The sequence below is a fragment of the Mobula hypostoma genome, chromosome 8 (assembly GCF_963921235.1).
Source record: "Mobula hypostoma chromosome 8, sMobHyp1.1, whole genome shotgun sequence".
NCBI lineage: Eukaryota > Metazoa > Chordata > Chondrichthyes > Myliobatiformes > Myliobatidae > Mobula > Mobula hypostoma.
The window spans coordinates 90,018,078-90,043,848 of record NC_086104.1 but is presented as its reverse complement, the minus strand read 5'-3'; the positions used below and the strand labels follow the sequence as shown (position 1 = coordinate 90,043,848).

The window sequence follows — 25,771 nt, the reverse complement described above, 5'->3', positions numbered from 1 at the left end:
AACTAACTGGTATGCCTTTGCAATGTGGGAGGAAACCGGAGCACCCAGAGGAAACCCGGACATTCACTGGGAAGGTGTACAAACTCCTTCCAGACGGCAGCAGAATTGAACTGAGCTCCAATGCCCCAGGCTGTAACAGTGTCACGCTACATTCTACGCATCTATTTATAGCGACTAGTTTAGATTCACCTACTCTTTTGAACCCATTTGTAATTTTAATGTTTTGACTGGTTGTCCCTCAACTTCTATTTTTCAGGAGAAAACAAACCCTGCCTGTTTTTACAACAAATAACTTTTCATCCACATCTTTGAGAACTTAGTTTTATTCCTCCAGTGACTGAGCACTCCAGATTGAACTCTAGTGATTTCCTGCTGATAATCCACTCAGTTTAATTGTACATGTTTGCTCAGTGAAATGTCATCTTAATCGAATTCTGTAAACTGCTTGAAGTCAGACAGCTAAAAAATGGGGCCTGGTGAGGAGGGAGATGTGATGGGTTTTTATTTTTAGCAGTGGTCCATTTATCTAGGTCAGCAATAAAGATGAAAATATTTTTCTAAATTATTTGATTTTTAACTTCTTTCTGGATAAGAAATCATACGTGGACACCCCAGGACAGGGAGAGCTAACTGATCAGGGCAGTATGAATATCAGTGGACATTACTTTGTACACCCACACATCTTTAAAACAGACCCAATTATGAGGGCCTGGAACTATTTTTTTCCCTCCCTCCCCACCTCTATGTTCTGGAATGGAATTTGTGATACAGTCAATAAAAGTCACAAAACCCAAACAGACTTGATTCAGGCTCAATGTGTGAGAAGCTTGCTGTCTGTCCTAGTTTTAAGGTGGTGCTGTTGAAGCCCACCAAGGCAAAGTGGAGGCGAGGAAAAGTTGAGGCCCGTCTGCCTAAACTGAGAGCCAGGAAAGTCCTGTGGTTTGATCGATATAAGCACCATGCTGATTTGGAAACGGGGATGGGCCGAAATGTGGTGGCAGAGTGCAGGCCCAGAGCCTATCAAAGCGATAGGTCTGGGTACTGGTGCAAGGAATGGCCCAATGTTTGGATGATTTAAACGCCAGGCCAGATTGAAAAGGCAGGGTGTCGGGACCGGAGGTGAGGGTCCGGCCAGTTCTGCTCGCCACTCCACGGCGTTTACTCGGCTCTGTGCTGAACTGAGGTTGAGGCTGAGGTCTGCTCGGCTGCTCCAAGCTTCATATCTGTGGACTCACTTTTGTCCTGAATGCTACTTGCAAACTTCTATTGTTTCCATTCGGTTTTTTCCCCCTCTGCACAATGGGTGTTTGACAGTCTTTTTTTATATAGGTTCTTCTAGGTTTCTTTGTTCTGTGGTTGCCTGTAAGGAGATGAATCCCAAGGTTGTATAATGTATACATACTTTGATAATAAATGTACTTTGAACCGGTTGTTCATTCCCCCGAGAATTTGGGAAACATGACATCCCTTGTACCATTTTATGTCCCTCTCTCATTCTGAGTCTCTGCTCAAATTTGGGCTCCTTCCCATTATCAGCACCACTTTCTTCCAAGGTGCTACCCTTGTTCGGCTTCCATGATGTTGGTGCCAGTGGGGAGGACTTACTCTGGAGTAAAATGTACTTGATCAGCCTTCAAAGGGTGGTGTTAAGCGGTCGGTCTCCTTTCGGGGCTTACAAGGCTGTTTGTGGGAGTGGATAGGAGTCGATGATCCTACAAAGACTCTCAGGTTGCAGATTGGCCAGACCAAGATGGCAGAATCTTTTCCTTGGAAGCCTGAATCAGATGCATTTAATGGTATTTGAGTAGCTTCATATTCATTATTACTAAATTAATATCTATTTAATCTAATTCTTGATATTTTAATTAGTTGAACCTGCATGTGTTTCTGGAATAGTAGATTAATGTCTCGTAAACACAAAATACTCTGCAGATCAAAGCAACACTCACAACACTCTGGAGGAACTCAGCAGGTCGGGCAGCATCTGTGGAAAAGATCGGTCGACGTTTCGGGCCGGAACCCTTCGTCAGGACTGTAGAGGGAATGGGGAGAGGCCCTATAAAGAAGGTGGGGGGAGGGTGGGAAGGAGAAGGCTGGTAGGTTCCAGGTGAAAAACCAGTAAGGGGAAAGACAAAGGGGTGGGGGAAGGGGAAGCAGGGAGGTGATAGGCAGGAAAGGTGAAGAAAGAATAGGGGAAAACACAATGGGTAGTAGAAGGAGGCGGAACCATGAGGGAGGTGATAGGCAGCTGGGGGAGGGGGCAGAGTGACATAGGGATAGAGGAAGGGAGGGGGAGGGAATATACCATATAGGTAGTCTCCAGCCCCTTGGTATAAACATAGAATTCTCCAACTTCCGGTTATTCCCTCCCCCCTCCCTTCCCCTATCCCTATTTCACTCTGCCCCTCCCCCAGCTGCCTATCACCTCCCTCATGGTTCCGCCTCCTTCTACTACCCATTGTGTTTTCCCCTATTCCTTCTTCACCTTTCCTGCCTATCACCTCCCTGCTTCCCCTCCCCCACCCCTTTATCTTTCCCCTTACTGGTTTTTCAGCAGGAACCTACCAGCCTTCTCCTTCCCACCCTCTTCCCACCTTATTTATAGGGCCTCTGCCCCTTCCCTGTACAGTCCTGACGAAGGGTTCCGGCCCGAAACGTCGACCGATCTTTTCCACAGATGCTGCCCGACCTGCTGAGTTCCTCCAGCGTGTTGTGAGTGTTGCTTAGATTAATGTCTCCTCCCCTTCCACTTACATTCAACAACCAGTCAGTCTCCATCTGAATTTAACTTGGCAATTTTATTGAGGTTTTTTTGGCATCTATTTATAGTCCTTCTCAAACTCTGGAAGTATATTTTACTCTGGACTAAGGCATTCCTTTGGAAGGGGAATGCACCCTAAGCCATCACTATTTAATTGTATGAAATGTGAGCAGGTAATGTGTAACAGATGGTGTGTAGCTAAATTTAATTGCAAGGCTAAGAAACGGATGTAGAATAATTTTCTGAACATGTTTGTATAATTTTTTTGTGTGCGGGTTAATCTTCATGAACCACAAATTTGCATTTAATTATATTTACCACGAGTCTTGTCATGAAATAATTACAGAGGCTTCTTAATAGGGAGCCTCCTTTGCTTTTCCTTGACCAGGGGCAAGGAACTGGAAAATAGCCTTGCCTGTGCCTTTGGAACGAATCTCACTTGTAGCCATTCTTATAATCAAAAAGTTTCCCAGTTTGGAACCTCCAGACTTGTACAATCTGGGGATCCAGCCGTGACATCTTGTTTAAAACAAAATGCTGGGTATTATCTGCAGGTTGGGCAGCATCTGTGGTGAGAGAAACACAGTTGACATTTTGGGTCAATGGTCTTTTTTTTAATCAAGATGACAGATCAAAAAGGGTGCTTTAGTTACAGAGAAGAGGGAGGGAGGGCCGGAGAGAACAAATAGAACCTCTGATAGGTTGGAAACTAAATGAATGACAGCTCACGGGTGTTGCGGGCTGGGTGGTGGTGGAGGAACAAGGGGGTGAGTGGTAGGTGGATTTTAAAGTGCAGCTTAATTGTCTGGAGGTGGTATAAAATGTTGGAACTGAGATACAAAACACAACAGTGAATGTGGTGCAATAGCCAAACCATTCTTATTGGCTGGAGTGTAGTTATGGCAACAGAGGTTTTTTTTGTAATGGGCTGACTAGACAGTTAAATTTGTCTCTGAACCCCTGCATTGGTTCATAGCATCATACAAGGAAAGCATGTAGGAATATAAAGGGGGAAAAGAGCCTTTATATATTTTCTGTTCTCCCCCCGCCCACATTACATTCCCTGTACTACAGATTTGATGAACATTTCCTTCTTCAAACTGGTAATGTCCTTTAGCATATTGGTGGTGGTTGCCCTGTCTAGTCTGATCCTTGGCTGTCCAACCTTCCCAAGTTGTCTGTTGTGACTCCATTTCATTCCTCTCCCTTCCCCTCTTTCGGCCTGGTGAAACGTACTGTCCGTTTCCTCTGGGGATTTGCTGCTCCAGCCCTTGGACTTCCATTCGTGGTCTGTTTAGTGATCCACCATTCCACCCTTCCCCCACCTACCAAGTCGGGAGGGCTGTGGCCACGGATCACTGGCACAGGTTGTATTACTCGGAGGTAACAGCCAGTGCTGGGTGCCCTGTATCGAATGGGATGACTAGTATTTCAGTGGGAGATTGGTCAGCATGGGTGACCTACTTTTTCCTAACAAGCATGCCAAACCTTTTGGGTAGACCACTCTGGGATGGGATGGGGTGGGGTGGGGGTGGCATTTGACAGTATTTTGCTGTTGACTGCCAAAATATTGTCTGCTGAGCTCAGATTTACTCTTGGAAGATGCCTGAATCTGGAGCAATAAACCAAACCGGTGGAGGAACTCAGAGGGTCAGGCAGCATCTGTGGAGGGAAATGAATAGTCAAAATATCCATTCCAGGTTCTTCATCTGGACCTAATTTACACTTTACCGGATTTACAAACACTAGTGTACATCCGTGCACGGGGAGCACCCAATGGTCTCTGGGAATGAGCCTTCCTGGGGACGACGGGGTCTGACCAGAACTTTCCAACAGAAGTAAAGTGCAAAGACTTTGGACGCAAACAACAGGAATTCTGCAAATGCTGGAAATTCAAGCAACATACATCAAAGTTGCTGCTTGGCCTGCTGCGTTCACCAGCAACTTTGATGTATGTTGCAAAGACTTTGGCTTTGGTCGATGGCTGGCTCCACCATCAGCTTCACACAAGCTACCAGCGCAGTGGGCAGGGATCAGGGCCCACTTTCTTGTGCTGGATAGGATTCCTATATCTAAACTGAAGCTGGCGGGAAGTAATTTGACAGAGGATGTCCCGGGCCAGCACGGCGTTGCACATCTTAGAATGGTATCTACCTTGGGTTGGTCGAACAGTCGCTGGACAGCTCGCTGCTGCCTTCGGACCTTCCCTGGCCTGTCTCTGAGCGGTGAACTGCTAGGTTCGGCAGGTTCCCTTTGCTTCCAATAGTTAGAGCTGGCGGTGACCGCGTTTCTGGCTAGAGTGGATTTAGGACAGTTTTGTCGGAGGTTAGGAGTCTCTTCCTAAAATATTCTGGGGGCGGGGCTATTTAAGTACTCTTGCATTGAATGTGTCCCGCATAGAAATACTGTCTGCAGTGCGGCATACTGCCACCTTGTGTTATCAGCTCAAACTGGAGCCTCTTGTCCAAATCTAAAACGCTGTCCGATGGTTGTGGGCTGCTCGTTCACCAGCGGCTAGCGGTATCATTTGGCTGTGTGTGTGCGTGCGAGCGAGGACCTAGCGCGGCCCGCGATCACTCGCAAGTCTCTCTCTCTCCCCCTCTCTCTCGCACAGTCGGCTAAGAAAACATCTTTAGCTTTCCTGCTGCTGGTTGGTGTTGGACAGGGCGCCTTTTCTTTCGCTTTGAATCCCCGAGCGCAGAACGAAGATGTGCTTTGAATTGAAGCGACAAAATAAACGTAACGCAGCACCCCACATCTCGAAGTCTAAGTACGTGTAAACTGGTTACAAGGATGCCAGTTCATGGGGTAAGCCGACCTATGTCTGTATTTCGCGCATTTAATTGTTCTGTTGAGTATTCTCAAATCTGATTCCTTTAATACTTGTCAAAGTAGCATTAACTGCCCTAGACTCGCACCCAGCCTGAATAATTGCCCCTTATTTGGGGTCCATTACCCAGCGAGACCTGGCACGGATGAATAATTAAGAGGAATGATGCGCGGGGGTGCTTTTTTTTTCTTCCTTCGGAGTTTTTGTTTGTGTAGGTTGAAGGAGGAATTTTCATCCGCTTACTGCACACTGCATTGGCAGTCAGACTGAAAGCACAATAGTACAGACATCCTGATTGTTCCAGTTTACTTGAAAATGGGGACACATTAAAGGAGCGCTGAACTTTGTTTTATTTCCAGTCACCTGCCTCTAGAACCCTTCCCGGGTGGTTGCAAGCGGTTTACACGTTTCATTACAACCTGATGTTAACCTCTCCTATTTTTACAACCCACGCATCCTACATTGTTTTAATACGGTGTGTGTGTGTGGGGGGGGGGATCTTGCCTTTTTGTTTGGAGAGGTCTGGTCCTTCGATTTGCCTTGAAATGTTGGAGTTTCATTTAATGTGAGTTCCGTCCACGGTACATTGATGGCAAGGAGTTGACTCACTGCAGAAGTCACATCCTCGTGACCGGGAGGAAAAGGGGCTGCAGGCTGGAGACTTACCAAAGAGGGTGGGAAAGGAAGCCGCTGACCTATAAGGAAATGCACCACTCCTGCCTTCTGATGTATTGTCAGAAGGAATTTACACATACGCTGATTCCCAGATTGGTGATCAGCCTCAGTGGCTTTACTCTGCCGCAATACATTAGTATGCCATTAGTTCAAGAACTTGTTGGTGAAGTGCATTGGAAACATGGAGGAAAGGGGAAAAGGAGACCAAACTTTGTCGAACCTTAACAGACACGAAGCTCCCTGCAAGATCTTCTCAAAGGACAGACTAGGGTTTTTTTTTGGATTAAGCTGTCATTGATTTTGTTAATTGTAGCATCCTTGTGTTTGTCTAGACTTATTTTTGTGGGCCCCAAAGAAGCTAGGAAGGTGCCCAACATGGACATCAAACTTGGTTCAATAGGCAGGACCACTGCCTTTGCTTTGAAGGTGGGAAGTTCATGTCCTGAGTCCCAAGGCTTAAATATTCTTTTAGCATTTAATGCCAACCCAATTTGGGTACTCGACAATGTGAGGGAGTATCCAGATTTCTTCATTTTTGAAGGGAGAGGTATCCAGGAAAAGAAAGTTCAGCTTTGCACTGTGGTCTCATTCCTATTGTTAGTCATGGTGCCGAAGGAATGATGTAACTCTTCCAGCCATATTGAGAATGATCATTCTTGGATTGTTCTAAACAAGCAAATCAATAGTCTGATTTTTCCAATAAAACATTAAAAGTTTAAACTGATATATTGCGATCATTCAGCAAATGGAATCCAGAATCCTTGGGTGGAAATTGAAGTAAACTTCCCTCTGCAGATGCTGCCTGACCTGCCGTGCTCCTCTAGCATTCATTACTCCATTTCCTAACATCTGCAATCTCTGGTCTCGCCAGTAAAATTAGCTCCCGATTTAACCAACTGCTGCTGCAATTTTTTTTTAAAAAAGAATTGCCTGTTATTCAAGGTTTTTTTTTGGTAAATGTGTGACCATTTCTTTGTGAATCAAAGAAAGAATAAACTAGTAATGATGCTGGATGCTTCGGTGTTGGCTTTCTGACTCTTTTCACTGCAAGTGGAATGGAGAGGATAAGAAAGAAGGTAACTTTTCCTTTCCTGGGAAGTTCCGAAGTATCATAACCAATTAAGTGCATGTATTTAGTCGAAGAAAATATCGCAGCCAAATCACAAGATCTGACAAAGTGAGGTGATAATGATCTAATCAGTTTCATTGGAATAGTGGCCAAGGAATGAGGAATAACACCTCTATTCTTAAAATAAAGTAGTGGGATCACATACAAGGCTCTTTGGGGGCCGGAAGTTGGAGAAGCAAGCAGAGCATTGACCAAACGTTTCACCTAAAAGGGAGCATCTTCAACCAGCCTTGGCATTCAACAGGAAAACTCAACTTAGGTTTTATGCATGAGATGCTGGAACAGGACCTGCTTCAGTCAGAGGGTGGTAGGTTGGCAAGTGCTACCAACTGAACCACTGCTGACTCTTAAATCATGAGCAAATTGTGAATCTCCCACATCAATATAACTTGGAGCCTTTTCATTTTGATTGCCCATCTAAGTGCTACTAAGAACAATATAGACAGGTTACTGACCAAGCAATAGAAGATGGTGCTGTTCATCTCTCTAGCCAATGCTCTGTGAACTGGAGGTGATTTTTTTAAAAACTTAAACGTGGTGGAGGTTGTTGGTTTGAGGATGTGCTGTTGAAACTGTTGCTGTTCTCTGGTCTTTCTGTTGTGCAGGCTGCTTGCTGACTGTGGTCAAGAGTGGCTTTATCTCGCAGCAGTTAGTATTATGCTTCATTTCTCCAGGGGCTGGGGTTTGATCACGACCTTGGGTGCGCCATCTGTGTGGAGTTCATACATTCTCCATCTTAGTTTCCTCTGGGTGTGCTGGCATCTTTCCACGTAGCAAAGAGGTGCAGAAAACTAATTGGTGACTGTTATTTAGCCCTCGGAGGCAAGGGGTTATGCAAGAGAAAAAGTTCAAATCTACAGTGAAATAATAAGGGGGTTGAAACTGATGGTATTGGTCTACTGAGGATGGCCTAAAACCAATGGGCCAATTGAGCTGTGGGTCATAATAAGATGAGGGTTTCTTAGTGCACTTGAGTTTTAGCAGTGGTGGGTGATGGAGACTACACCATTTGGTCATTTTGGTCTTGTCTGTCAAATGTGGCTATTTCTCTCCTTATTCCATACAGTGAGATCCTGGTTTATGCTTGCTCCCAAAAGAAGTTGGTTAGAACCCAGGTGCTAAAATATAGCTGCTGAACTAAGATCTATTTCCCTCATTGTTAGGTCTCTGAAAGTGCATGTTTTATATTAAATTGAAGGTGCTAATTCTTCTAATGTCGTATGCAGCTATTTTTGCAATATTTCAGATGGATGAACTCACTTCTAATTTGATGATCTCATTCCGAATGATTGCCAGGTGCTGTATTCTTCCCAATTTGTTAGTACTGTGGGCATTCCAAATTGAAGTCTGCTCCCAAAATGTCAATAAATGCATCAAATTGGCTGTCAAAAATTGAAGCGTTCCAAGAGTTTTAAATCCAATCTAAATAGCTTTCCCATTGAAAGAAGCATTGCAGTAATTCATCACTCATCAATGATTACAAGAAGTCCGAAAATATTAGGTGAACAAGCAGTGCAACCTTCTGGTTGATATGTTGGTTTGAGATTGACCAACAAATTCATTAAGACATCTGCCATTAATCATATATACACACATTTCAAATACCTTACGGCTCCATCACTTTTCTTGCTGCCTTCATGTTGTGCAATCTCAGCGTTCCAAATCTGGTCTCTTACACAACCCCCATCTCCGCTTGTGCCTTACAACCATCTGGGTCCTAAGCTCCTGTCTGCAAACTTATGGTCATATCCAAAAACTTTTGCTGAAGTAGTATTTTTTAATGCTGTGCCTATGTAGGGCCGTACAATGATTTGTATTCGGTTGCTCCGTTTGGGTTTCTTATATGACTGGAAGACATTCCAAAATTCATGGGAACAGCAGAAGCCCAATTGAAACTGGACTGTTAAACTGATAGAGGGCTTTCGCGTTTGCAGTGGATGCTGGGATAGCTGTACTTCCATAGTCTAAAAATATATGCATGACGCCATTTCCCTTCTGGGATTTGCGACAAAAAAGACCCAATGGATTGTCTTTTCAGATGTAGTTAATTTACCTTTTGGTCTTGTACCGACAATTAGGTATTAATTTCTCAGCTGTGAGCAGCTTTCTCATTTGCTATCTTATAAAATGGTGGGACATGGTCACCTTGGCAACACGAAATTGCTTTAAAAAAGTAGATATTGATTTGCTGTTTTTTTTCCGCTTGTGTTTGCAGACTGAACTGATGTGATATAAAAATATATTGTTCCTATATCACGCAATTGTGCAATAAAAGGAAGCGATTTTCTTTTAACCTGGCAACATTTTATCCAAAACGCTTTCGTGTACGGTTTACTGGTTCCTTAGAGAAAATGTGCGTGTTGCCTTTCCTGTAGTTATATTGAGGGCAAAAGATAAATTGTAATGGATTTTTCCAAAATCATCCTGCACCCTCCCAAAATCATCTTTGAAAATGAGAGAACGTGGAAATATGGCATAACGAAGCCTTTAGACTTTACATACAATCGGGTGGGGTGAGAGCAACACCCTGCTTCTCTGTTCCATAACTTCCTTACCGGAAACCTAAACTTCCTTCCAAAAATGACCTTCCAGATAGCAAAGACAGTCACTGATTTTGTTTTTTTTTTCTCTGGACGAGATAAAGAGTTCTCCGATTTCCTATTATGCTCTACAGCCGGGAGTGATTGTTCCTCCGGTGAGCCCGCAGCTGCGGTATATCGGAGCGGCTTCACTCGGTGACCTTCGGCCCCATCCGAAACATTCGACCACTGCGGCATGGCCGGCGCAGTCCTGTCGCCACGGCAACGGCTGCATCGCAACTTCGGGCCAGCCCGATGCCCTCCTGTTCGAGCCCCGCAGACCGCTGAACAAAGCGTCCGTATCCAATGGGATGGGTGTTTTTGTTTGGGAGATCATCGGCGCCTGCTGCTCATTGGCGGGGATGCATGAAAGCACCACGTGGGGTGAGTGCTCGGGAGAAGAGCGCTGTGGTCAACAGATGCCTTTGTCGATTAGGGTTTCTTTTTTTTCCATCTCTAAAAGTTGCTTTGTGTCCTCGGACAAGGCGAAGTTTTCCTGGAGAGGTTGAGGAGTGAGGTATGTCAGTGTGCTCGTTGACAGACGGTCCAATTGGGGCAAAGGCATCTCGAGCGAATGGTTCTTGGTGTATTTCTTTGCTCAGGAGCAAGTCTTAAACAGCGGATCATGGTATTGGACAGCACGGCGGCAGGCTGCGCAGTTCCGTGCTTGCTTTTCAAGCCACCCCAGTTCTTCCTGCACTTTCCCCACAGCACTGCGAAAATTTCTTATTGTTCTGTGCCTCTCCTCTTCTTGTTTTGAAAAAAAAAAGTGGCCGCCTGCGACGCATTGTTACGGGCAGTGCATTCCAGTTTATTATTACGTTTCCAGTTGTTTCTCATGTCCTCCGACTCTGCTTCTAGTGAAATACGTTTCCTTTAACTGAGTGCAAGAAAGTTGGGGAAAGGAAGGAAATCGACATGTTTGCTCGCCTAGAACCAAGTGACGATGCTTGTCTGGGTATTAGTAGTTGGACAGTGAGTCCAGACAAGCTTTCTACCCGATTGCAGCTCCAGGAATAGAGGGGGTTTGAAGAGGGCAAGAGTGAAACGTGGTTTGATCAGCTAGGTGGGAGGTCGAGAAATTTGGCATCTACTTCTTAACTGCATTAGGTGTTCAAGGGGAATGTTGGAGCCCACAAGCGCGCACGCGTCATCTCCGGGACTCTGCTTCATACCTGCAGCATATCTCGCCGTGAATTGGTTTTCTAGCGCTGTAGGTTTTTCTTTGGAGGGTAGAAACCAGAGACTGTTGCCTTGCAGCAGTCTGGCGAGGGTGTGGGAACTGGGGCTCTTCAGTTTCAAATGCTCTTGTTTGATGTATCTAATTTGAAGAGCAGTTTTATACATTGTATAATTAAGGAATGTATCTGGTGGCATTGAGCAATTCTGTTGCTGGTAGCAGCTGACAACAGTAATGATTTATTTTGGGGGAAAAATTGGTAAGATAGTTTCCGAAAGATTGTTTCCTATGAGTGAGCATCACCAATTAGAAATTTGGCATGTCCACTTGGGCCCTCGCTAATTTTTATCGATGCGGCGTAGAAAGCGTCCTATCTGGTTTGACAACTGCTCTGCCTGTGACGGCAAGAAACTGCAGAGAATAGTAAACACATCATGGAAACCGGCCTCCCGTCCATGGGCTCGATCTACTCTTCTCGTTGCCTTGCTAAAGCAGTCAGCATAATTAAAGATCCCACCCACCTCAGACATCCTCTCTTCCTGCACCTCCCATCGGGCAGAAGGTACAAAAGCCTGAAAGCATGTATGATCAGGGTCAAGGACAGTTTCTGTCCTGCTGTTTGAAGGCTGAGCAGTTCCCTGGTACCCTTGAGCTCTCAATCTACCGCATTATGGTCTTGAACTTTATTGTCTCCCTGCATTGCATTTTCTCTGTAACTGGAACAAATGTGCACTGTGTCATTGTTTTAACTTGTACTTCCTGAATGTACTGTTGGAATGGAATGACCCTCAGCAGCAATGATGAACGGGGAGCTTGGGGTTCAGGTTCATAGCTCTCCGAAAGTGGCTACACACGTTGATAGGGTACAGTCATGTGGCATGCTTGCAGCATTGAGTTCAAATTCAGGAAATCGTGTCGCACTTCGCAAAAGCCCATTTGGGCCTCTTCTTGCCACCTTTACCCTATCTTTCCCCAAGATGAAACAAGATTATCTCTCACCTTCAAAAATATGGATACATTGAAGATTTGCCATGTGCATTAACTTTGGATGAGATGCTATACTTTGGACCCAGACTGAAATGATTGTCCATTGTTTTTTTCCAGGAGAATGAGGAGTAAACCTGTGTCCTATTCAGTATTTATCTCTTAGTTAACATCACCAATGCAATGATTTGATCTGTATGAACAATATGCAAGATAAGCTTTTCACTATACCTTGGTACATGTGACATAATAAAAACAATTCCAATTCAGACGGCATGGCTGTTGTTGTGTTTGTGGAAGCTTTGGTGTGCTAATTAGCTGTCTTGTATCCCTATATATAACATTGACTGCACCAAAGTTCTTCATTGGGAATAAGGTAAAGTCCAGAAATGAACAAAGTTGGGTAGAAATAAAAGTGGAAGAAGCCTCTGTGACTAGGTATGTGGACTAGCAGTTGGACTTGATCAGTTGTGTAATCTGTAAATGTTCAACTTTCTGGATTACGAGGGCAAACTGAAAGGCAATCAATTTCTCCTTTCAATCTTGTTAAGTAATTAATTATTCAGGCAATTCACCCCACTGACTTGGCATTTTACAGAAAATACCTCTGTGCTCTTGAGGTTTGTCCGCACAGTACTGCTGTCCTTTCTATAGAGCTGGGACAGTGCTGAGGTGTTGTGTTGGGAGTCTGCATTGCAGGGTTGTGCAGGGCTGCTTCGCACAGCCTTTATCAGCAGAAAAGGATGTCCTGTGACTTCAAATTTGATCTCTACTAACAAAGAAATCTGTTTTTATAGGGTAGCAATTTATAAGAGGTTAAGGAAAGACTTGGCTATTTATCAAGTGGATCTCTGTGGGAGGCCATGTAAATATTCTTAGGGTGGTACTGTTAATGATGAGCTGGGGGCTTTTGATGTGGGAAGCTCCATCCTGGAAGCTTGTATGAATTCATAAGCATGAGATTCTGCAGATGCTGGAAATCTAAAGTAACACACGAAATGCTGGAGGAACTCAGCAGGTCAAGCAGCATCTATGGAGAGGAATAAAGAGATGACATTTCAATCTCGACACCCAGGTCTTGGACCGAAACGGCAACTCTTTTCCCCCTCAGCATTTCCACCAGCATTTTGGTGTGTGTGTGTGTGATTGTATGTGTGTGTGTGATTGTGTTGTGAAAAATCTGGGCTTCATTCATGCCAAAGGGGTTGGAAAGCCATCACTGCGTGTTTAATTTTTCTGAATATAACAGTGGGTCTCCATTCCTTGCTCCAGGAAGAGGCTGGCCACCTGGGAGCTTCATGTTAAGTAAAACCCCAATTTGCCAACGTTTCCTTGATGATTTTTCTGATTATAAGGTGGGACCTGCACCTTAATAAAAAAAAACTGTAGTAGCTCCTTTCTGTCACATAAAGTTAAAATGCTGAAGGAACCATTCCCCTGAAAGTTGCTACTTGTCTGCCTCCTGATCCATTGTTAACCGATGTCTAATTGGAAAAGTGAAGTCTTAACGTGTCCAGGTCTTTTTTTTCATAACCTATACCTAAAGAATTTCAAATGTTGATGGGTTCCCTAATAACTGGCAATATGTTTAGACATGATGGTTGGTGCAATACAGCTGTGGCTCCATAAGCATTGCTTCTATCAGACAGGAATTTGAAGTTATTTGTCATTAGCACATGTACCATATTATTGTCATATATACCAAGATACAGTGAAAAGCCTGCCTTGCATGCTGTTTACACAGATCAGATCATTACACAGTACATTGAGCCAGAATAAGTTAAAACAATAACAATAAAGAATCAAAAGGTGCCTTTTACATCAAACACTTTTTTGAATGTAGGGATTTTGTTTGTAAATGCATTTTGTTTCTCGGAAATCATCACTGGAAAGACTGCTGCTTATTACTTTCATGCCAAGTGCCTTTATGCTGTTGACGTCCTGTTGCAATCCTTCTGGAAAATGATTGGGGACACAGTTCTCTGGTTTAGACACAACGATGAAAAGTAAAATTCTTAACAAAGTATGTATATATCATCATTCATTTTCTTGCAGGCATTCACAGTAGAATGGAGAAATACAATAGAATCCATGGAAAATGACACACAAAGACTGACAAATAACCAATGTGCGCAAGATGACAAACAGTGCAAATAAGACCATAAAATATAGGAGCAAAATTAGGCCACCTGGCCCATCAAATCTGCTCTGCCATTTCAACATGGCTGATCCATTTTCTCTCTCAGCCCCAATCCTCTGCTGCCTCATCCCCTGTATCCCTCATGCCCTGATCATTCAACAATCTATCAGCCTCTATACATAAAGACTTGGCTTCTACAGCTGCCTGTGGCAAAGAATTCCACAGATTCACCACTCTCTGGCTAAAGAAATTCCTCTTCTCCATTCTAAAAGGATGCCCCACTATTCTGAGGCTATGTCCTCTGGTCTTAGATGCTCCTGCCATAGGAAGCATTCCCTCCACATCCACTCTATCAAGGCCTTTCACCATTTGATAAGTTTCAATTAGGTCACCTCTCATTCTTCTGAATTCTGGATTCAGGCCCAGAGCCATCAAACGCTCTTCATGTGACAGGCCGTTCAATCCTGGAATCATTTTCATGAACTTCCTTTGAACCCCCTCCAGTTAGCAGATCCTTTCTGAGAAAACAGGCCCAAAGCTGCTCACAACACTCCAAGTGAGGCCTTGCCAGTGCTTTATGAAGTCTCAACATTGCATCCTTGCTTTTATAATCTAGTTCTCTTGAAATGAATGATAGCATTGCATTTGTCTTCCTCACCACAGACTCCATCTACAAATTAACTTTTAGGGATCCTGCACGAGGACTCCCAAATGCCTTTGCACATCAGATTTTTTTTGTATTTTTTTCTCTATTTAGAAAATAGCCAACTGTTTCATTTCTTCTACGGAAGTGCATATCCATACGCTTCCCGACACTGTATTCCCTCTGCAATTTCTTTGCCCGTTTTCCTAATCTGTCCTTCTGTAGCCTCTCTATTTCCTCAAAACTACATGCCCCTCCACCTATTTTCATATTGTCTGCAAACTTTGCAACAAAAGCCATCAGTTCTGTTATCCAAATCATTGACATATAATGTAAAAGGAGTCGGTCTCAAAACAGACACCTGTGGAACACCACTAGTTATTGACAGCCAGCCAGAAAAGGCTCCCTTTATTCTCACTCTTTGCCTTCTGCTAATGAGTCACTGCTTTATCCATGCTAGCATCTTTCCTGTAAACCATGGGCTCATAGCTTGTTGAGTAGCCTCGTGTGGCACCTTATCAAAGGCCTTCTGAAAATCCAAGTGCACAGCATCAACTGATTCTCCTTTGTCTATCTATCCTGCTTGTTATTTCTTCAAAGAATTCCAACAGATTTATCAGGCAAGATTTTCCCTTGAGGAAACCAAGCTGACTATATCCTATTTTACCATGTGCTTCCAAGTACCCCGAAATCACATCCCTAGCAATCGACTCCCAACATCTTCCCAACCCCCTGAGTAGAGTGACATTTGCAATTTTTTTCAGTCTTCTAGAACCATTCCAGAATCTAGTGATTCTTGAAAGATCATTACTAATGCCTCCACTGTCTCTTCAGCTACCTCTTTCAGAATCTGGGGTGTACACCATCTGGTCCAGGTGAGTCACAGTATTTAGCTTCAGACCTTTCAGTTTCCCAAGAACTTTCTCCCTAATAATGGTAACTTCACTCACTTCATGACTCCTGACACCTGGAACTTCCAGTATACTGCCAGTGCCTTCCACAGTGAAGGCTGATGCAAAATACTTGTTCAGTTCATCCACTATTTCTTTGTCCTCCTTTACTACCTCCCCAGCATCATTTTCTAGCAGTCCAATATCCAATCTCATCTCTTTTGTACTTTATGTATCTGAAGAAACATGGTATTCTCTTTAATATTATTGGCTAGCTTGCTTTCGTATTCCTTTACCTTTTTTATGACTTGATTGGATGCCTTCTCTTGGTATTGAAAAGCTACCTAATTATCTAACTTCCCACTAATTTTTGCTCTATTATATGCCCTCTCTTTGGCTTTTATGTTGGTTTTTGACCTTCTTTGTTAGCCATGGTTGTGTCATCTTGCCTTAAGACTTCTTCCTCTTTGGGATGTATATATCCTGTGCCTTTCAAATTACTTCCAGAAATTCCAGCCTTTGCTGTTCTGGTGTCAACCTTGCCAATGTTCTTTTCCAATTAGTTCTTGTCAACTCCTCTCTCGTGCCTTTGGAATTTCCTTTACTCCACTGTAATACTGATAAACCTGACTTTAGCTGCTCAAAATACAAAAATTAATAGTACTAAGAAATGAGTCCTCGAAAGTAATTCCATAGGTTGTGGAACCAGTTCAGAGTTGAGGTTATTCACACTGGTTCAGGAGCCTGATGGTTGAAGGGTTATAACAGTTCTTGAACCTGGTGGTGTGGGTCCCAAGGGTCCCATACCTCCCTCCTGATGGCAGTTGTGAGAAGCAATTGTGGCTTGGATGGCAGATTTTTGATGATGGGTCCTGCTTTCTTACGTACCTCAACAAGGAGGTACAGCTCCTTGTTAGATGTGCTCAGTGGGAGGGAGGGCTTTGCCTGTGACGGATTGGGCTGTATCCAGCTCCTTTTGTAAGCTTAGAGTGAGAATGTGTTGGTACGTTTATAGATCAGGTGGTATGTTTATAAATCCCCCACTTGGAAAGAAACCTATGGATTCTGATGTTTTCCCCATGAATGCTTTTTCCCTTTGTGGTTGAGGGTTTGTGATGTACTGAGCAGCAGTCCAGCTGAGTGACCACAGTTCATTTTGTAGATGGTATGTACTGTGGGCTTGTGGAGGGGAAGGTGAATATATTGGTGTATGGGGTTCACTCAAGGGCTGTTTTGCCCTGAATGGGCATTGTGATCCTTGAGTTGTTGGTAGTTCACCTACCAAGATAAGTGAAGTGTTCTATGGATGATGGAAAATGTTCTGGGATCTCAGGAGCAGAGTCACGTGTGTCTAACCTGCTGTAATTTTGTGACTGACCCAGTGGGGTTTCTGGTCAATGGTTGCTGCCTGGCAATTGTGTGGTTGACTGTCACTTTCTACACCAGGCCTGTGTGCTGTCTAGGCGATGCTGCTTGCAGCCATGGGCTGCTTCATTTGCTGAGGAGTTGCAAATGGAATTGAACGTCGCCCAATCATCAGTGAGTGTTCCTACTTCTGATCTTTGGTAGGGATGTTATTGAAGCAGAAGCAGATGGTTGGCCCTGTGGCATTCCTTGTAGAACTTGTGCGGTAATAATCATACAACAATTACAGCACGGAAACAGGCCATCTCGGCCCTTCTGGTCCGTGCTGAACTCTTACTCTCACCTAGTCCCAACGACCTGCACTCAGCCCATAACCCTCCATTCCTTTCCTGTCCATATAGCTATCCAATTTGACTTTAAATGACAACATCGAACCTGCCTCAACCACTTCTGCTGGAAGCTCGTTCCACACAGCTACCACTCTGAGTAAAGAAGTTCCCCCTCATGTTACCCCAAACTTTTGCCCTTTAACTCTCAACTCATGTCCTTTTGTTTGAATCTCCCCCACTCTCAATGGAAAAAGCCTATCCACGTCAACTCTGTCTATCCTCCTCATAATTTTAAGCACCTCTATCAAGTCCCCCCTCAACCTTCTGCACTCCAAAGAATAAAGACCCAACTTGTTCAACCTTTCTCTTTAACTTATGAGACCCAACACTTAATGTGCTGGGTCATCATCCCATATACGATGTACAAACCTGATGCCTTAATTTTATGGGACTTCCCGGGGAAGCCACTCTCAGTCAAGTGCATTTTGTGCAGTGATTTTTCACGTCCTTGGGATAGTGCAAAGATGAATTAATTTTGTGCACAAGGCAAGTCTCAAAAATAGTAGTGTAATTTACTTAAATGTTGCTTGAATAATAAAATGTTGGTACTTGATCTTTCTTTTATTTGTATATTAAAAGCCTTTCTATGATCTGCGATAACGATTTTCATAGTCTCCACTTGCCAGGGTTAATAGTTACAATGGTATATTTGTTTTGAGCACCCTATCCATCTCTAATGAATCCCTTCCTCTACACCAACATGTGGCAATTAAAGGTCACAGCAGAAGATGATAGAAGATTTTTAAAAAATATTATCTTTATTGTCAAATGTACGTCGAAATATATGGTGAAATGCATCGGGGATGTGCTGGTGGCCTGAAGTGTTGCCATGCTTCCAACACCAGCATAGCATGCTCACATCTCACTAGCCCTAACTCGTACATCTTTGGAATGTGTGAGAATTTGCAAGCTCCCTGTGAATAGCATCAGAGGTCAGCATCCCTCCCACATTGCCGGGGCTCTGGTAGTTGCTAATGAATCCAGTAAGAAATGCAGGAGGAACTTGGAGACTGGTGAATGTAGAGGTATTGCTACTGAAGCTGTTGAGGGAAGACACCTTTCCTTCAGTAGCAGATAGTTGGAGCAGGTTCAAATCGTGGACTTTATTCAATTGGCTGGAATTGGAGGTACAGTGTCTAAACTAACCCTTCAAGCCCAACTTGTCCATGCTGGCTAAGGTGCCGATCTAAATAAATCCTGTTTGGTCCATATCTCTGTAGATCTTCCTTATCCCATACGTTTTTAAACCCTGTAATTGTACTTGCCTCTACCACGTCTTTGGGCAGCTCGTTCCTCATACTCATCGCCCTCTGTGACCTGAGAATGACTATGTCAATCCACTGAGGAAGGGAGGGTGGGAGAAACTACCAGGGATTTTCTGGTCGTGTTCTGTGACCCAGTTTGCAGTTTGTGGCATTCGTGACTGGATTGACAATTAACTTACTGAAGCTTGGCAGCTGAGCTGGCATCATGAGCTATGGGTAAGCCTAGTAACTGCTAAGGTAGGGACATGTTCGGCACAACTTTGAGGTTTTCTCTGTTCTATAATATTCTATCCAGGTCTGGTCTCTCAAGGAAGGAGAAATGATCAGAGGGTGCAACAAAAATCAACCAGCTGGACCAAGAAGCTTGCTGTGACCCTCACAGACAAGGTCTCTACTGTCGAGTTTATATGAATGAGAGATGATCCCATTGAAGTATTCGGTTTTCTTACAAGGCTTGATAGTACAAGTAGAAATAATGTTTTCCTTGGCAGGAGTGTTTACAACCGGGGTTTGCAGTATGAAACATCAATAGCCAGATATAGAGGACTGAGCCGAGGGTTTCTTTTTATCCAGAGGAGGCAATCTCCAGAACTTTCTGTTCATTGAGTATATTTAAGGTGAAAATGGATTGATCATTTAGAAATTAAAGCAATATTGGATCATTTCAGGAATGTGGGCCCAGGTAAAGGAATAGGAATGTTTTCTTATTGAATGCAGTGTTTCTGAGAGGACAAATTGTCTGCTTTTTTTGTTTCTTGTTTTCTTTTGAACAGTCTGGATATGAAGCATCAGTGAACTCCAGATGGGTGTGTAGAATTGGATCTGAATGCAGAGTCCGTTGTAGTTCAGTGGATAGCTGGTGCTGGCTGATGAGATGCACAAGTAGATAAAGGGAATGGTATAAAGTACTATAGGACAAAGATACTTAAACAGGGATTCGAAGCCCTTATGAACAAGGTTTTGTTTAAACACTAGAATAAATGGAGGAAGTGATGCCCCTGAAGGCTTGCTGTTGTTCTATCCCCATGCAAGCCAAGAAAGTTATTGTTTTCCAAAGGACAGATGTGATGAACTCCCACAGGTGATCTCCAGCAGAAGATGAGGGTTTAGCAAAGCTAGCTGAGGTTGTTTGGCTCTTTGGCTAACTTTAAGTCTGAATAATAATTTATTTTTCTCTTGCCACTTCCCCACTGCTCTGATTAATAGCTTTTGTACAGCATCTATCATTTCACTTTTGTGAATGCCTCCCAGCTATTCTGAAAGTGTATTCTAAAGTATAAGTAAAATTATGTTGAAAGTATAATTTTAATTGGGAAAGCAACATTTTTGCCCCTCTGGTGCAACTTCAGTTACTGGGAGCAGGGTTGTCCTGGCAAGGCCGTATTTATTACCTACCCTTGCTTACCTCCACTGTGATGCTGATCAAGTCCCCACCCCTGCCATCCTATTGGGTAGGGAGTTACAGGATTTGGAGAGGATTAATGAAGGATCAGTGATACACTTCCAATTCTAGATGGTGTGCAACTTTGGAGGGCAGCCATATACAGCTGGTGGTCCCTTGCACCTGAAGTCATTGTGAGTAGTTGTAGTTTCTGTAGTCCAGATTTATGGAGTTTTGCTCCTGACTTGTTTTTGTAGATGGTGGAAAGACCTCCGGGTGTCAGAAGGTAAGTTACTAGCTGATCGGGTTCCTTGCCCATGACCTGCTTTGCAGCTAGGATGGTTGTGTACTGGTGTAGCAGCATTTGTGGACAGTGGTTTTGTTCAGGGACTTGCTGTGGCAATTAGTGATGGTCGGAGCCTGACACTTCATGGAGAGACTGTTAGGTGCCATTTATGAGCTCATGCCCATGCCTGGATCTTGTCTAGGTCTCAGTGCCTCACACAGAGGCTGCTTTATTTGTTGAGTACAATTCAGATTGCTGGCTTGTTCTCCCTCAGATTCCTATGAACCTCAGTTTTACAAGGGGACCTCTCAATACCACACTTGGTCAAATAATTCTGTAGCCCTGAGCAGCAACTCCCTCCTCACCTGGATTTAAATCCACGTTTGGAGCAAGGCTGTGATGAAGAGCATAGTCCTGATGAAACCTAATCTGCTTGTTGAAAGTGATGATTAAGGCAACTTCCATCACTTGGACTGGCAGTGGACGGGGTAATAATGAACCAAACTGGTTTTGTCCTGCTTTTTGTGAGCGAGGCATATCTGGGCAATTTTCTGTTTTGTCCGGTGGATGTCGGCATGGCAGTTGTTTGGACAGCTTAGCCAGAGGCACAGCTGGTTCTTCAGCGCTGTCGCTGGACCTGGAGATGAACTACTGGCCTTTTGCTGCGTCCGGTCACCTGATAATAGGCAAAGTTAATCGGAAGTTATTGAAAACTAACTTCTGTAATGGGTAGCTCTTGGAAGAAGCCATGGTGACTCATTTCTGCCTGAATGTGATGTGAGAGCTTTTCCACTGATTGCTAATAATTGTCTGCCACATGCAACATAAGCCCTTAATTTTGCTACTAATAGATGTAGATTTTAAGTAGTCTCAAACATGATTTATTGGCTGGCCCTAAGCACATGGTGAACTGTTTGAATTAAGTGGTGCAGATCTGAAATTTGCTTTGCCTTCATTCTGAATAATAGTAGTTGACTTCTCTAATTATTCAGCAAACATTATGATCTTTCCTTTCTTTTTGCTCTTGCAGATGAGTATCATGTGTTCCCAGATATCCTCCCGTCTGTTCGAGAGACTCCCTCCCAAAGAGCAACTTTGACTGGATCCAGAGATAATAGACACTACAGGGGAATGAGAAACATGGATTCCTATGATCACGACCGTCCCATCAGCTACAGTTCCACATCTTCTTCTGCCTCCTCCAGGGATAGCCGCTGTTCCTTGAGCAGTGGAATGACTCTGGTCTCCAATAGCCACTTGGGTCCTGCCGGCCAGGAGAAGGAAGCTGGGGCCATCAGGTTGGAGTTGATTCCGACAAGGCAATTATCTGGGGAGGAGCTGCACGGAAGGAGCAAGCCGGGTTGTGCAAAATCTGGAGAGGTCGTAGAGAAGAGAATGGCATTTGGTGGGATTAAGAGAGTTGACTCCAGGGTGACCAGCAAGATCCGTGCCACCTCGCCAGGGCCAGCATCTGGAAGTTCCAAGCTCCTTTACGTAGATAGAGTAGTGCAGGAAATCCTGGAGACAGAGCGGGCCTATGTTCAAGATCTACAGAGCATTGTGAAGGTATTTAACTATTTGGTGAATAAAAATGGAAATATGTTGAACAGTTCCAGTTCTTCCCTGGCTGATTGCAGTCAATGGTTGTTGTCATCCATGCACTTGTATCTCAAAATACACTGTCATTAGTGCTGTTCTCCTTATCATTATTAAGCCTCTGTTAACTCACACAGTTGACTCAGCTGAGGATGCAGCTGCTGCTGGCTCTCTAATTTTAAGCATGAGCAATAAACTGTAAACGGAGGAAGATTGGTCTGATGGTTGCTGGGCTGTGGGAGTTTACAGATGGGGAGAGATTTCAGTAAAGTGGTGAGAATATTGGTAATTTTGTCCATTTGTTGAATTTCCCCATTGCCTTGATGAGAGTACCTTCTGTTTCTCTCCCCCATGATAATCTTGTAGGAGAAGTAATAGCTGAACAGTCAGTACCATTACGTAGTTCTGATGCTGCTGTTTCACGCTCCTACTAGCATGCTCTTTCTTCTCCAATCCGCAAAATGCCCCAAAGCATTTTGGTGCCAGTATTTGAAGTTCAGTTATGGTTGGGTAATCCAGCAGCAATTTGTGCATTGCAAGGCCTGAGTGAAAATCAGTTAATTTCAGGTCTACTATTGATTGGGATTTTGGATCTGGTTTAAGATGGCGCTCCCAAAGATGTGCAGCAGCTTACTTGTGGTTCGAAAACAAATGAATTTGACTCAAAAGGATATTATTAACACTTTTTTGAAGTAAATTATGGTAAGCTATCACCACAAACAATAAAGGGGCAAGTGAGGGCAAAGCGAAGTCGAGTGATGTGTGCTGCAAAATCAATGCACTTAGATTTGGAGCCGTGCTGGTTGGAGTGGACGATTCGGAGGGGAGAAGATGGGACGGGAGGAGTTCAGATGCCCGCCCAGCTCACCTGGGTATAAGGGTGGATTGCTCTTTGCATCGAGCTGAATTGGAGAGATTGAGAATGGCTTCTTCAGCAGCAAAATCCAGGTCCAAAGCGAATTGCTGGGCTCAAGTTTTAGACCTGGAGTGATTAGCCGCAGCAAGGCCCGGGTCCTAATGCGAGGTACAATATGCTGTTGGACAATCTAAATGCCAGCCGGATAGACTGGAAAGGCAGTGTGTCAAGAGTAGGGTAAGATTAGATTGGTCTAAGTGCCAAGCTGATTTGGAAAGGTCAAGAACGGCTCCTTCAGCAGTGAAATCTAGGCCCCAAGCAGTTCACCATGGTGGGGCCTGGTTCCTAGTGTGAGGTTTGGACAATTTATACACCAGCTCAGATAGCCTGGGGATTTGTCTCTCCGTGATGTAAAAGCTGTGAGAATGCCTCCAGCTGCTGTGCTTTGTGTCTGCAAACTATGTGGCGACTTGCCCCGCTAATATGATGAACTGAATACTGAGGCTTTGTGGTTGGCCTTTTTAAAAAAAAAAATTGGGTTCTTTTGGGTTCCACGCTTTGCGACTGCCTGTTAAGCAAACAAATCTTAAGGTTGTCAAATTTATACATTTGTTGATGACAAATTCACTTTGAACCTTGAATGGCCCTCCTTGCAAGTTTGAAATAGTGAGTGCCTATTTTAGAGAACAAATGAGACATCAGCTTAACGTTCCGTCCAAAATGCAAAACCTCAGAAATGCAGCTGTTCCTCAGTACAGTCCATGTCTAAGCCTGGATAAGTGCCCAACTCTCTGGATGGAATGTCTCTGAGACACTGGGTCAAGTCTCTGGGGGGAATGTCCCTGATGCACTAGGTTAAGTCTCTGGGGGGAATGTCCCTGACACACTAGGTCATGTCTCTGGAGGGAATGTCCCTGAGACACTGGGTCAAGTCTCTGGAGGGAATGTCCCTGAGACACTAGGTCACATCTCCTGAGGGAATGTCCCTGAGACACTAGGTCACGTCTCTGGAGGGAATGTTTCTGAGACTCTGGGTCAAGTCTCTGGAGGGAATGTCCCTGAGACACTAGGTCAAGTCTCTGGAGGGAATGTCCCTGAGACACTGGGTCAAGTCTCTGGAGGGAATGTCCCTGAGACACTGGATCAAGTCTCTGGAGGGAATGTCCCTGAGACTCTGGATCAAGTCTCTGGAGAGAATGTCCCTGAGACACTAGGTCACGTCTCTGGAGGGAATGTCCCTGAGACACTAGGTTATGTCTCTGGAGGGAATGTCTCTGTGAGACCAGGTCAATTCACAGCATAAACTCACAAAATTAATCTCATATGCAATGCAAGTGGTTTCCTGATATCAAATTCACTGGAGTTGCCATTCTAGTGAAATGCAGTCGGTAATTGGGTCATGACCTGGTACATTTAACTCCCTTGTGATAGCTTCAAGTAGAATTAACTGTGATCAGTTTTGAAGTAAAAAAATTGCCAGCCTGATTCTCATAGTACAATTTCCAGAATCCCATCAGAAACCCACAGGGTTTTTATTTTGGTGCTGAATTGATTATTGATCAGACTTTGGGCTGGTAGAACGTGCTTTTGAAATGGGAACTTGGTAATTGAGGCTTTGATGCAAGACAAATGGTGCAAAGTGTTTTCTAATTCCATGAGCATCTTGTGACTTCTGGTGTCCTATCCCATACACTGCTCTTTCCCCACTCCATAGTAATAGTGGGCATGCTGCATCCCTCACTGCTAATTTGGGATTCAGTTCTGTTTGCAGGACTATCACATTACTGAGAAGGCGAGCACAGATCCACCGAACTGAGCTCGATTTCTGCGGCAACGTTCACTCCCTCCTCCTCTCCCTCCTTTCCTTCCCCCGCCTCCCAGTAAAAGGATGGTCAGATTCACAGATATTTTTTGGGGGGGTAGTTAAAAGCACGGCAACTTATTGATTTTAATTTGTCAGGCTACGTCTTTCTGAGGAACCTTGTCATGTTTTTGCTTGGTCATCATATTGTGGCTGCAGTTCGTAAAGGTAACATAAGCAGTCACTTGGGTAAAGTTTTGTTTGGGGTCAGATGGTGACCTTCCAAAGAGCCCTTCCCTGAGCATGTCTTGTTTTGATAGCTGTGTACAGCACAGCAAGTTGTGCAGGACAGTGAAATGACCAATAATTCATTTCTTCTTGAGCAATTGACCTTGTTGAAGAATGGAAGAACTGGTTATGGGTGGGGAGTTCTTGATGCAGTAACTTCAGTTGTGTGCTGCTTGGCATCATGTTATCAAGAGTCATTGTCTTGTGGATTGAATTGATGTGAATTGTACACTGTGTTGAATTATCTCAAAAGCAGCTTGTGGCATACTAGATGGCTATTGTTTCTGCTGGTTGTCTGAAAGAAGGTCATGTGGATCTGTTCCCTTTCACGTGCCATCTTCAAGTACTCATTAGCTTGCCTGTGCTGTGGTGGCAATCTTGTTGAATTGAAAAATCTTGGATTCAAATCTGACTACAGACACTTGGGACAAACGCTAAGCTTGATGATCCATTATAGGTGACAGAAGGGAGTACACTTAAGTCAATCCTACATACTAGGGAGTGCTGTAAGAACTCAAGCCAGTCCTAATAAAAGCTGTAAGTGGATAGTAAAAGCTCTTTCAAGTATGTTTTTAAAAAAAGAGGCGAGAGTGGATATAGGACTGCTTCAGAATGAGGCCAGAGAAATAATAACCGGGGGCCAAGGAGCTGGCCGATGAACTAAATGAGTGTTTTGCATCAGTCTTCACTTTGGAAGGCACTAACAGTGTGGCAGATGTTGATGGGTGTGAGG

General features: G+C 44.0%; 1 protein-coding gene across 9 annotated transcripts in view; it reads left to right on the top strand.

Annotated features, from left to right (window-relative positions):
* LOC134350711 (pleckstrin homology domain-containing family G member 1) overlaps positions 1-25,771 on the top strand; it is a 198,297-nt gene that overhangs the window by 110,125 nt on the left and 62,401 nt on the right. For 4 of the 9 annotated variants that reach the window (XM_063056299.1, XM_063056300.1, XM_063056307.1 and 1 more), the window contains one exon: positions 21,528-22,063. In XM_063056299.1, the coding sequence (XP_062912369.1) occupies positions 21,528-22,063 (536 nt within the window). Of the gene's footprint in view, positions 1-2,692; positions 2,713-5,271; positions 5,570-10,349; positions 10,359-19,141; positions 19,218-21,527; positions 22,064-25,771 lie in introns of those variants that run through there. The other 5 variants (XM_063056308.1, XM_063056302.1, XM_063056301.1 and 2 more) reach the window with 5 other exon arrangements.